Source organism: Pithys albifrons, chromosome 3 (assembly GCF_047495875.1).
Source record: "Pithys albifrons albifrons isolate INPA30051 chromosome 3, PitAlb_v1, whole genome shotgun sequence".
Classification (NCBI taxonomy): Eukaryota; Metazoa; Chordata; class Aves; order Passeriformes; family Thamnophilidae; genus Pithys; species Pithys albifrons.
The window spans coordinates 8,247,388-8,261,387 of NC_092460.1; the positions used below are offsets into that span (position 1 = coordinate 8,247,388).

Sequence of the window (14,000 nt, forward strand, 5' to 3'; positions counted from 1 at the left end):
GGCAAGAAAGCTCAGGCTCTGAAGTCCTCTTCAGAATGGAGACAGTCCTCCTTCCAGAAGGGATTTTGATGGGTCATAACCATCTAGGGAGGAGCAGTGGTGGAGATGGAAAGGGTTGTTACTGGAAGCTCTCTAATAGTTGGAGGCAATTAAGAAAGGAACAGTGATCTCCACTGTCACTGAGACAGTTCCCAGCTGAGTACTGCTTGGAAATTTGAGATCTAATTAAGGCAGGCCTTGGATCTCATCATTCTTCCTGCACGCCTGGGACAATGAAATACTGACTCCTGCATCTGTTCTGTATGTGTATCTGATGCAAATAAGGAAGAAGTCTGTAAATACATCAAAAACCATACTTTATTTTATGTATAGCAATACAATTTACATATTAAATAACACTATAATAGAATGATTTGATATAGTTTAACATAACAAAAAGAAGATTCTTCAAGTTACAAAAAAACCCCAAACAAAAAACCAAAAACAAACAAAAAAAAATCTCCCTCAAAATACTCCCTCCCACCCCCTCCCCAAACCAAACACCACATTTTTATTCTTTTTTTTTCTGAATGGATCAATGAGACAAATGTATCCAGTGACTGGCTAAGTCTAATTCCTATTGCACACACTGACAATGGAATCCAAAAAAAATATCCAACTTTCACAATCACTGCCCCAAAGAAATTACATGTGTGGAAATCTTTTTTGGAGTGTGATGATGGTGTCTCACTACCTCGATACACAGAAGGTTTGTATTCACATAGCCACCACAGAACTAGGAAGGAGGTGAAACTAGAAAAAAATTAGCTTTATATGAAAATATAAAATTCTATGATTATATACCATAGATACAAAGTTCCCAGAAGATGCTTATCCAAGCAACAAAATATTTACAGTTTTAATGACTTTGCTATTTTAAAAATGAAGAAAAAGAAAATAGGAGTACACATGAATGCTTCGGTCTTTAGAAACAATGGCTGCTTGCTAGTCTCAAGTGTTCTAACAAAACAAAAAAAGTCACTACCCCAAATGTTGGAGAGTTGTGACATTGTATAAAATTGACTATCTCCTCTTTTGGAGACGTTTATTCTTAAAACTCAAGACATTTTTCTTGAAATTAATTATCCTCTGTAGAAAATGCTTCCCTTTGCAAATAGTTAACAAAAACACTAAAAACAGTTTAACAGCTAAGACAAAGTAGAGGCCAAATCTCTTCATTACAGTTCCTCTTTATTTTTGCATTCCTTCTCCCTTGATAAGTAAAGCCAATGTAGTTCACATTGTTAGAATGGCAATAAAGAGAAGAAGAGCAAAGGGGTAACAGTGAATTATGCCTGAAAAAAAATAAAAAGAGAAAAAGAAAAAGAAGAAAAGCAATGCAGTGGATTAACAAATAGGCATTTTCCCTTCATATAAAAATTCACTGGCACCATTTGAATATAAACTTCAGAACACAAGATCTGATGTCAGAAGACATGAATTTGAGAAAGACTGCTAAATCTTTAAGACAACTACATTTTATTCTTTTTTTTAAAATTAAATTAATTTTGTTTTGCTGAGAATTAGTAGTATGCATCTTTGGTAGAATTGATATCTATATTTTTTAGCTTTTAAATAAAATATATCTGCTTAAAAGAAAGATTAATGAGAAGGCAGTTGTGCTGTGTCATAAAGATTCTTCTCTTAATGTTCCAATGTATCACTCTGGGTTCAAGGAATTGAAGCAGTCAAAGACTGGAAAAACAACTGAAATTTTGCAGATCCTGTAAATGACTCTACTAACCTAGAACAGACCCACAGTACAGAAATAGTCACTCACAAGAAATAGTTAAAGGGTCTTGGATTGTTCTTTTTTCCTGTTCCTAAATTAGTGTTTGGAAACAGACACCTAAATACTAAGGACAAATGCTGTTTAAAATGAATATTCTTTGGACCTTCATCCTGCAGAGGAATCAGTGCTTTGCCTGCACACTTGAGCAGTCCCGTCTGCTCTCCCAGACCTTTCTACTGGTGCCAAACTCACCTACAGGAGTGTTTGTAGCATGGGGCATTCAGCTGAGACTGTCACCCATTTTATATGTTAAGATGATACAGCAGCTTTCCAAGCATTCCCTCTTGGAAGGCTTGGCTGCTCTCATGGACTCAGCATGTAGTTTATGTCTTTCACATGGTCTGCTGGTGCAGCAGACATGCGAGACACGGAGAAATGTTTTTTTCTAAATTGCAGACACACAGACACGTGTTTCAGTCCTTCCACATTTCTCAGAGCTGGTGCTGAGGACCACACTTTGCAGTGATACAGGGATATGCTCAGGTTGTCTTTATTTGCAATCCTGCACATTGTCTGGGAACCTTTGATGCTTGAAAGACATCCCAAACGAATGCCAAGAGGTGGGTACAGTGTGGGAGTTGATGTGCCAATACCAAGGTTGGGATGATGCACAGAGCAGGACTTTGGCCAGACACTTGTGGGAGCATCAGCAGAGCTCACAAGTGCCCATCTCTGAGCAGACACTCCTTCTGCCACTCAGTCCAGGGAAAGGATGCAAATCCCTATAAGAGAGCAGAGCTGCAGCTGCTTACAGTAGGATAGATTTGGCTCTTCTGCACACTTAATCCTGACCTCCACAAGCAATTTCTGGCTTCACCCACTTCAGGCTTATACATCACTACCACCTATTGGCTACCTGACTGTCAGCACAGCACTTAACACACAGTTCGAGCCCCTTTATGAAAAAATCTATGGAGAACTCATAGAACAGCAGTGTACATTATTTCCCCATGGATTAAACTCCAAGCAAGTATCTCAGGTGTCGAAAAATGCCAATGCAAATGCATGGATTTCCAAAGCATCTACCAAAGTTCAACCCCCGCAGCCTTCATTCATTGATGTTTAAAACTTGTGAGAAGGTAAGGGATTAAACCAAGGGTATTCAGGCAGCGTGTCACGAACCACAGTCATCTCCCATCATGCCAGTGAAATGAAAAGTAATCAGCTGAAAGTACTGAACAAATCCAACCCTCTTGATGCCTGCAGTAATCTTCGTGTCACTTAGCTCTTGTCAGGGTTTGAATTCTTAACTTCTCCCTACACCTCCCCAGGAACTTAAATACTTCAGATTGAACTGATCCAACTCATCAGGCCCTTTGTGCTACCAGCTGGAATTGCCTGGGGCCAGGTTCACTACTGGGGGTGCAGGGGGGCTCCCCACCCTCTAATGCTGGTACCTGCTGGCCAACAGACCACTCAGCAAAACCTTCCAGCCTTGCAGGCAGCAGTGCTTGAAAACCTCCTTAAACAATTGTTACTGGGGTGTAGTGACTGGAGAGCCAGTCCTTACTCCTACCAGCCATTAACTGACTCCCTCCTCCGTGCCAGGCTATCTCAGTGCAAAGAGGATGCAAACTATAATATTTTGAAACATTCTGCACAATTTCCATTTGGACTAACTGTTGCTGGACAAGGGATTTCCTTACTGAAGCCACAGGCTTATCCTGTTTGGCATTAGCAGTTCCTGGGATCACTTGTATGGAGGGAATTCAACAAACTGAGAAGTAAAAGGGAACTGTGTAAAAGGTTGCTGATGAATTCTTGAATACTGTGGTGTTGAATTAATTGAGTAGGAAATCTTTCTCTTAATGAAGATAAAAGGCCAGATTTTAGCACATACCAGTTTGCACAGCATCTCTGCTCTCAGCGAGTCCCTATCAGTTTGCATTGTGAGAGGCCCTGAACCAAAATACCTACTCTTGATACCCTTTCAAGCAGTTTGCTTTCAGCTTCCATGTGAGTGAAAATACACAGAACCCTGCCAAAGGTCTGTATTTCAGCAAGACTGGAGTGGCAGAAATTAATAGGTTTACATTTATATGAAAAAAATGGGCTGTATTAAATGAAAAAAAAATGCTGTAACATTTTGACAAGTCCTGAAAAATTACAGTGCATGTTTTGTGCAGTTGAAATTCAGAAGTGAAGAAACTAATGCCATATATAAGGGATAGTGCCTTTAACTGTCAACCAGATGCCAGGATGGCTGAAATCACATATTTCCTTTTCCAAGCAGATTCAATAACCCCTCCCTACTCAGCTGAGCTCTGAAGGACACGATTAACTTTAAGGATAATTGAGCACGTGCTTATTTATTTTGTTAAAGAGGGATGGACCTTGTTGAATTGTGACCAAATACAAAGGAAGAGGGAGCCAGTGAGGATGTATACTTAAATGCTCCAAACAATAATTCAATTATTTATATAATCTGGGGGAAACCTTTTATTTGTGTGGGAGGAAAAACACAATAAGCTAGGTTTGTGCTAAAGAATTAGTCTGGCAAAAAAGAAGAGGGAGAATGTAACTTTATAGGTAGTTTTTTTATTAGTTTGCTTCACCAGTAAATATGGATCAGTACTTTATGTTTTAGCACTAAAGTATGAAAATTACACACCTGTAAAAATGGCATCTAACAGTTATGAAATTAAGAAACGCCTGTCATCATGTAACATACCATTAGGTGTGAGGTCATATTCAAGAAATAGTAAGGAAATTAGATGTGTTTAAAATATTGAATAGCTTAGTAATGTAAAATATTGCTACCTTTGATATATCTGAAAACAGGTCTGATTTTGGGTTGTAGTAGATTTCTCACTGTATTGGCTCTGATGAGAATAAAACCAAAGTACTTTCCCATCACGGGGTTGATTAAAAACAAAATCAACATTTTTCTGATTACATGGGGAAACGTTGAAATTGTAAATTCAAAATCTATCACTGTGTCCCACATATGAATTGCGTCTAATTTATAATTATATTGTATGTAATTTATAAATTCCATGTGAAGCAAGTCTCAGGCCTGTAAGAGTACAAAACAGCAATTTGAAACAATACAGAAATAATTGTTTCAGCTCCACAAGGCTGTTATACCTTCACTGTAGCTAAAAATCACCTGCCACATTTTGTCAAGAAAGGATGAACACTGCTCATCCACTCCACTGGAATGCAGAACACCGTTACCAAAACTGTGACATGATCATTAAATAATAAATATGGTCTGAAGGGGTACAGTATCTGTTGTAGAAAGAATCCATCTGGCCTAGCATTCAAGATTTAAGATTCGAGGGTCACTGTAGTTAGCAAAACTTCACTGCATTTAAACAAAACAGAAAAAGCGCATGTTTGTTGTCATGGAATGTCACATCAGGGCTTGTCTTGTATTAGAGTATTATAGGCAGTAACACTGATCATATAGTGCAAACTAGATAAAATTGCGTTTCACTGTGTGAAATAAACAGAGGTGCAAATGCTCAGTAGGATACCATTAAGACATAAAATGGCAAAAAATAAATATCAAAACTTTTATCAGTGTAAAAAAGTAATTGGGTTATTGTATAACCTAGAGTCTGGCAAAAAAGGCCTCAAAAAAGTTCACTCAGTCTTCAGAAGTTCTACAAATTAAGTGCCTTTTCAGGTTTCCAATTAGACAAGAGACTCCATGCTTTCTGCGGGATCAGATTCGTCACTGGCCATCACAGCACCATTTTTGTCCAGTGTCATGGGACCATTTCCATTTTCCTTAGTGCTGACCAAGCTTAGCATTGCCTTATAAAGAAACTGGTACTGTTCCTGGAAAAGAAAGAACAAGTTATTTAAATTCTTTAAGTGTACATCAATGAGTGGCACTTAAATTTGGCATTTCCAGGGAAGGTCATGGATATTCATTACCAGAAGCATACACAGAGCAAAGAAATAGACTAAGAGCAATTATCTCTCTTAATCTAGTTTGACCTTAACAACCCAAATTCCAGTTTAGGGTAGATTATATTATTTCTGATATGTTATTAAATGCTACAGGAGAGAGAAAACGGCCGAGGCCACAGCTCAGCCCTTGGTTGCTCCTTGAGCAGCAGAACCTCGTACCACACACACTGAGCCAAGGGGGCTGCTCATAATGGACAGGCAGGGAAGAGCCTTAATTTGCTGCAGCTCCACCTGCCTTGCTGCATCCCTTCAGACCACAACATTCCAAGTTTAAATAGCACAGCTTAGCTCACAGAACTGGCAGGGGGATGATGACAAGCCAAAAGGTCCTTTTCTGCTTGGACAGCCTTATGGTGCCCGGCTCCAATGTATGAGAAATAAGTTTACTGCAAATCAGAGACTTACAGTGTGGGTTTGAGGTTTATAAAAAATGACAACTACACAAAAAAGGTCCAAATGCAAATTCTGCTCGGTAGCAGATGCTGTAGGGCTTGATAACATACACAATATGTGTTTTGGTTCATGCTTTTGGTCTCAGATGAAAACCTTGTAAACTATCTATTTATATTCCATTTAAAGACTTACAATGTCAGTAAATACTCCAGGCCGCATAAGATTTATCATCTTTGCCACCTGGAAAACATCGACAGCATTTTCATTCTCCAGCTGCTGGGACAGAGTGGTAAGGGCACATAGCGTTCCTGCTGACACAGCTCCATACCTGGAAAACCACACCGAAATGATGAGTTACTCAGAAAAATACCCAGGCACCGACACAGACTCATGAAAATGTTGTTATAGTCTTCCTTGATTACTGTAGTTCATCTTTGTATCTATTAAATGCTTGTTTTATAGTGGCTAATTTTTAGTCATTTTGATTTATAGAAGAAATTTGATGGTACACCAAATCATCGCAGGATATCTGTACTATTTAACCAACACAAAGAACTGTATGAGCAGCAGAATGTGAGCCATTTCAAAATACCCAGCCCGGAGACTGTAACACTGAAATCAGTTCTCACATGCCACATGTACTGAGAGCATCTGCATTATAGTTGAGTGTATTTTAAATTCATTAGTGGGAGCTCAAGCAAAACATAAACGATTAGAAAGAAATGAGACTTTTCCTCTTCCTCCACATCTGACAATTACAGGAGACGAACATGGCCGTGCTCACAAGTAAATGGGGCACATCTCAAAGTCTTCCTTAGGTCTGATTCATCGGCAAAAGGCAACATCCCTGAGCTGAGCACCCAAGAGACATTATGGATTCTGAAGAGTTGAGCTGTGCTGTCATGTAGTAAGAACCTGAGCAGTGTTTTTTTCATCAGGAGCACAATTCAATGTGTCCTTGAGAGGTCAGGTGGAAATCTCAGTGCTGTAAATCTGGGGCTGTGCTTGAGCCGTATGTGCAGGTGGGAGGCACGTTATCAAGGATCCTACACAACTGCTTATGAGGAGCCTCTACTCTCCTCTGCTCTCCTGGTACTCAGAAGACTCAAATTCTGTCCTGGCTCTGTGACTTTGAGAAAGTCTATGTCTAAATGTCCCCACTGCTAAAAGGGGACATTGGTGCTGACCTGCTCTCTAAACCATTTGGAGAGCTTTACTTGAAAACTGAAATAATCAAGTGCTGCAATACCATCTTCTATCACAAGATAACCACTAGGATTTTTTACAGTATTCCTGTGGAAATCAAGGCATCTCCTGACCTAATTTCATGGGATTTTTTAAATTTTAGTTTGCCTAGAAATGGGAAACAAGAGACCTGCTGTATTGGAGGTAAAGTCCATAGAAAAAGCAGCACCTACAGGTGGCTGTGACTGATCATCTACAGGGACAGTGGACAAAGTGCCAGGTGCAGGTGCCTGACAGGACACAACTAATGCCTCTGAGGGTCTAATGGCCTGATTTTAAAGTGGGCTGGTTATCTCTAGTTCCCAACAATCTGAAGACTTCTCTTGCAGAAAATTATGCAGCAGATTCTTATCTACTTGCCTACACATGGACAGTTATATTTAAAAATCTTGACAACTGTCTCAAGTTGGAATTTCTGAACTTTTTAAAATGTTATGAGGTTCATCCCACCATGTACTTCCTAAATACCACATGCATTTACTTATCTGAAAATTCATATATTTGGAATTAATCTGCGGTTGTAATTATTAGTGGATTATATGATATAGTTGTTGCATGTAGCAAAGGGAAATTTTCATTTTCAGCTACATTTGCTTAGGCCCCAATGAAAAGCAGAATCCACATTATGTATTAGGCATAAAAATAAAATCATTGAATATGACAAATAAACCAAAAAAGCAATTTACAGAAGGAATGACTCAGCACTGTTAGGAATGGGATTTTGATTTTCTTTTTTTTTTTCATCTAGCATGAAATGCCCAAATCAATAATGGTTCTAATTTTGTAAAACATAATCTTAAATACTGCAAGAGTAGCAAAACCTCACTTCAGACTACCCAAAGCATGAATATTAAAACCAGCCTGGAATTAATCAGGGCTGGCAAAAGGCAACAGAGCTTACACTGTGCATTAGCAAGGCAGGAGGTGGTGGGAGAAAAACTACTTGCTGCAGCCCAAGGCACCATTTTCAGGAGCCAGTTGGGAATAACCTGTTGCAGCAGCAACACACTGATGTGCAGGGAAAGCTCTTTCAGCTTCAGTGGATACCAGCGGTGCCCACACATCAGCACAGCAGCTGGAACACCAGAGGGTGATAGTAATGTTTTTGCACAGAGGGGAAAGATTCCACGACCTTCCCACTAATCCTGCTTTGTGGCAATGACAGAAAGTCTAATGGGCTGTAGAGCAAAGGGGCTGGAGGTATAGCAGGGTTTGCACTCGGTGTTCGCTCTAAGAACAACACAAGCAGTGTCAAAAACTGGGCCTCCTTGGGATTTTACGGACAGAATGACTCCAGGAAGTGCTCTGCCTGAGAGGAAACAGTCCCTCCAAAGAGATCCTGTCAGACCCAGGCTCCAGACCCACCTCAATGGTATTTTGCAGCTCCATAATGTGTGCAAGTAATAATATAATAATATGCAATGCAATATTTAGGACCCTTTATAACTGGCTGTTCAAGTGTCGCTGGCGGGACAGTGCTCACCACTGCACTACAAAAGAGGCAAGTGTTGGGGCATGCTGGCCCCATGTTAGCAGGCTCCCTCCCTCCCACTCAGCACCATATGGGCCCCTTGGAGGGTTTTTGAGGAAGCAGAAGGAGTAAAAATAATTCTTTCCTCAGAAAATGTGGGCCCTTTGTCACAAGATGCTTCTGCTGCTTATCCTGAGACACAGCTGAGCTGAGCTTGTTCTGTCTTACATGGTACATTAAACCTGAGCTGTTAGACAGGAGCTCAGGCTGTTTTAAAACTGGTTACCATAAGCCCATACCGGGCTGCTTAAAGCGTTATCTTATCCATGGCTCTGCTGGGTTCTGAAACAGGTTGTAGGATTTGTTTGGGATACTTCCAGGTGCAGAAGAACCTGAAATGCTTCCATAGCAAACAGTCTCACTTCCCGAGTCCACCTAAGGTTATGACTAACATAAAAAACACACTAAGAAACAAGTATTTGGCCTCAGGTGCCAACTGAAAACTCATCTCTGGAAGTTTAAATATTCTTATCCTGTTCCCTAGAACACTAAACCCCATTTGCTCTATACAAGAATGGACATCAATCCTAACAAGTATCTTGTAGCTGAGTAACTCCTTGTACAATCTGCACATAAATGAGAAAGAAGTGATGACATACTCATCATGAACTATGGTAGGGCCATCCCTTGTTAAGGCCTCTTCCTTGATTACATTGATAAGTTCAAAGGTACTGCTGATGGGAGCATCTGGGTTTGGCCATTTGGGACACTGAAAGTGGCGGACTTCCAGAACGTAGTCATCCTGCAATGAAAAACCAGCCTGGGCATTAGCTTCTTTCATCCACATTCATCCTCTCCAGGGAAAAAAGAGGGAAGAGCCACATTACAAACTGAAGAGAAACTTTCTTCTTCCAAGCACTTTATATAGAAAGAGGACAGACACACAGCTTCAGCATCCCTGTAACAGTGAACACCCAAAAATAATGCAAATGTAACAAAACATTCAGTTGATAAAATACTTTGTATTTGAGTTCAGGGCTCATATCAAACCCCTCTCAGAACTCTTATAGCTCAAAAGTCAAACAAGAGCAACCAAGGAATTCAGCTTCAAAAGGGCTTGCAAACTAATGGTTTGCAGCAAAGTCCAGCTGCAACCCAGAGAGCAAACTAGAAGCAGGTTCATAATTCAAAAGAAATGAGCCTACAATTTTAAGATTAGTTAAGACCCCCAGGCAATTAAACTATAAATGCTGAATTTTATAAGCAGAGATAGGACAATACAGCTTGGTGTACTTGATGAAAAAGAATTCAATGTACTTTGGTTTTTCATTTTGAAATCACATCTTCACTTGAAGTAAGACAAATACTGCAGTCTTACTAGCTAGAGGAATAGAAGATGTGAGAGAAAGGAGGAGTCAACAAGAATCTCTTTCCTCTGAGAACAACATGCATGCATATGCATTTACAAGTAAATCCTTTTCAAAACTGTTTCTGAGCTCTTCTCCTTCCATATTTAAATGACATCAATGTAAGTTAGGTGAAAAGCAAAGACCCACATTCGGAGGTTTGTTTTACCTGGGTAGCTTCAAGGATAAAGTCATGGATGATAATTTGCTCTTCATTAGAGAGGCACAGTCTGTCTTTGCTGATAAGGGTCACAGTAAAGGCCTCACAGTTCATGGATTCCTCACGACTTGGCCAGTACACAAACTCATCTTCTGCCTGGAGAAATGAAACAACACGTTATTGCAGCCTTTCAGATACCTTGTGTGCTGAAACTGAAAAATCCAGTGGATCAAAAAATTGGTTTGACAAATAGAGATGATCTGGAGCTGACCTTTAAAAACCATTTCTGTCTAAAACAAATTTACTGTTACAGTAGGCACTAAGCCTGCCAGATCCTCCCTTTGTGTGTCCAAACAGGTAACATCTGCTTTTTAATTAGTTTCATAGGGAAATGGTTACTTTAACTCACTCATATTTAACCTTTATATTGTATTCTAGGCTTTACTGCCTTCTGCCTACAGTTTTGCTTGAATGTTAGATATTTGTTTAGAAAAAGCTCATTGACCTTTAAAAATTAACAGCTTATTATTTTTAATTTGCATTTACTGTAGTCTAATCCAAAACTCAAGGTCTGTGGATCAGGTTTAGGTAGAAGATTGATAGATTCTTATGTAGGGCTTGAATTTTTAGGAGCGAGTGGAGGAGTAAAGAGGAAGGAAGAAACACAAATATTCTTATCCTTAAAAAACTCCATTGGCTTAACTTAGTGCAAGTTCCTCAGCAAAATACCTCTCCTGAAGGGACACTGTAAGATCTCAGTGAGACTGTGAGGGATGGAAGAAGCTCAGTGCTGAAGTAGTCTGACTGACAGGATGTAGGTAACATCCTGTCAAAGCTGTTCTTTAAAAAAATAACTGTGAATTCCTAATTTGCTGCAGAGAAAGGAAATTATAGTCTGTCACCACAGACGTGCAAAGTCTGTTTCTCCTCCTGGCTTCAGAGGTCTATGTCCCTGCAGCATAAGCACAGAACCTGCTCTCGCTGCAGGTACAGAGCACACCTGTGTCTCTGGACAACACATCTTTCACTCATGAGAAAACACGAGCTATGAACCCACGTCATCCTGCTGTGGCCAAGTGCATATCTCTAAAACCAGATGTGTTCCTGTGGGTCTGGAGCTTTGGAGAATGTGTCATGCAAGATATTGTTGAGATTTGGGCCATCAGTGTTTATTTTGTAAATGTGACATAAGGTCCTAAGTCCTCTGAGTGCCCTCACTATTCTGCTCCCAATAAGCAGAGGCACTGGGGATCAGAGTAATGTCACTGAGCACTAGGGAAGGGACCTGTATTTTGCATTATTTTCTTGTCCTTTGGCATTACACGTTCAGCACCTTGCTGCTGTCTCAATACTGTGCCACCCCTCCTAGCCAGCCAATACATCCCACAGTGACCACTGAGCCGCTGCTGGGATGCTGCTGCCTGGCTGGCCAGCCTCCACCCTGGGAACAGTGAAAGTGAAAGGAGATGTGGCCAAGCCCAGTGTTCCTCCTTTACTCTTTAATCACTATTGTTCTGCAGAGCTGTTTCATGTACTTGTGGAGACAAGATCAGCCTCTTCATTTCCACCTGACACAGTTTCATTTCATTAGCGCTTTCCGATTCGATCGGATTCCTCTGAAAGCTCCTCGCCTCACAGTGCCTGCAATCCCTTTCATTGCCCTGCACACAAGCAGCATATTGACTGCTGCCTCTTTAGTAGCCTCTCATGACTGCTATTTTCCTGCTGTAATGAAGGTGGTTCCTCTTCCACTTTCAGCTACAATTGTCTATTCACCTCAGTGATGCGTGCATGAAAAAGCGAATCGTTTAGCTCTTAATCCTTTCAACACACCCTCTTGAGACGTGCTGGTAAATCTGGAAGTAGTGATTAGCACTTCACCTGTGTCTCCTTATTTCTCTCTCTGTCTGATGCATTATTTCCACTTAAATTAACATACGTGTTTGCTTTTTGCTTTCATTAAATATAGCATTGTAGCCTTGCACAACCATAATTTGCATGGCCTAAGGCTTAAGCCCACGGGCAAACAAGCAGTTATCTACCCTCCCTACCTCCAGTTCTGCTCCTCTCAAAGTCCTTACCCACAACCTCAGCCTCTCAGTACCCTCAGGAGCATCACAGTATGTCAGCTGGCTGTGAGCACTGTGGTCCATCCAGCCCAGGATGTCTTTCCCAGGGAGGAGTGTACAAGGACACAGCAAAAGAACATGCCCCACCTCTTGGAACTTACCTTCTTGTAACAAGCTTATGGCAGAGTTTGAGAAGGCGGCTCAAAAACTGGCTTTGGTTTCAACCAGCACAGAGCCACAACAGGTACCCAAGTGAGCCTGTGCTGTGCCCAGCTGGGCTGTGACTGTGGTACTGGGCAGGGAGAGACACGGGCAACTCACCAGGCTCTGGTTGTCCGGCAGCATGACAATGATCTGTGCATTGTGATCCCAGATCATTCTCCAGAAATCTTTAGTTGTATGTGGCAGTGGATGTTGTGTTATGATGAACTCATTACTCCTGTAGTAGCCCTTTTGCAGAAAAACAAACACAGTTACTTACTGCCTTCAATACTTTTAAAGCATTAATTTCATCTTTGGGGACACATAATGACCCTATTTCATTTTATTCCACAACATTTTCACACAGACTATAATTAACTCCATTTCCATTCTGCTGAGTCCCCATTGTTTTAATTTACTCTAAATCCCAGCATTTATTTGACTGTATCTCATGGAAATACACATCCCATCTAAATGCATCTTATAATTAATTTTTTAGGCAAGAATCTTTAATAAAACACGGTTAATAGCTTTACATTATGGAGAAGGTGTTAAAATCTCATCTGTTAATACACAGCCATTACATACAGAATTAAGACAATTATAGGCATCTGGTATTTAGCACCTTAGAATTGATTTTACTTTGTAATTAGGTGTTGGCTTCCTCACCATGATATAAGAGGCATTAATGTAATCTGTTCCCTTCATTCCAGGCAGCGGTGCCAAGCCCACTCTAGCACGCTCAGCTATAACGTAAAAAAACCCAAAACAACATAGAGGGGAAAAAAAAAAGAAAAAAGATCAAAGTCTGGTCATGGCACAATGCAGAAAGTAAGAATTTCTCAGCTGTTAACAAAGCAAACAGTGTGCAGCTCCCATCTCCCGCAGGAGCAGGCCAGCACTTTAACTGCGTTAAAGCACTGCCTGCTAACACAGGATATAAAAGAGAATGTTGCACAATATTCCCACAAGGACAAAGTAATTTCAGGAATCAAATTTTACTATAGCAAAGATTTTCACAGCAGGCTGAATTACCAAATAACAGTATATGCAGTGATAACAGGGGATTTCAGGTAATTCTTGGCTGTAGTGTTTCATTTGTCTCCAGCAGCACACAAACTCAGCTGATTTATTTTGTTTTCCCTACCACTCGGTAGCACTGCCATCATTCACAGGGTGAGAGAACCTCCAGAGACAAACCCCTTTCCTAATGGGGAACCACCTAGCAGCCTGTGTGTGCTCTTCAGCAGATCCACACTCCTCTGTGTTTGAGGGCTGGGTTCGACATCATCCTCAAACCCTG

The 14,000-nt window shown here is 40.6% G+C and overlaps 1 protein-coding gene across 1 annotated transcript in view; it reads right to left on the reverse strand.

The window, feature by feature from the left end:
• Positions 1-345: 345 nt before the first annotated feature.
• PTPRG (protein tyrosine phosphatase receptor type G) overlaps positions 346-14,000 on the reverse strand; it is a 397,860-nt gene continuing 384,205 nt past the window's right edge. The window contains exons 24-29 of the mRNA XM_071550347.1: positions 13,367-13,443; positions 12,818-12,946; positions 10,437-10,583; positions 9,521-9,663; positions 6,338-6,473; positions 346-5,617 (exon numbers count right to left, since the gene is read on the reverse strand). Of these exons, the coding sequence (XP_071406448.1) occupies positions 5,471-5,617; positions 6,338-6,473; positions 9,521-9,663; positions 10,437-10,583; positions 12,818-12,946; positions 13,367-13,443 (779 nt within the window). The 3' untranslated portion in view covers positions 346-5,470. The remainder of the gene's footprint in view (positions 5,618-6,337; positions 6,474-9,520; positions 9,664-10,436; positions 10,584-12,817; positions 12,947-13,366; positions 13,444-14,000) is intronic.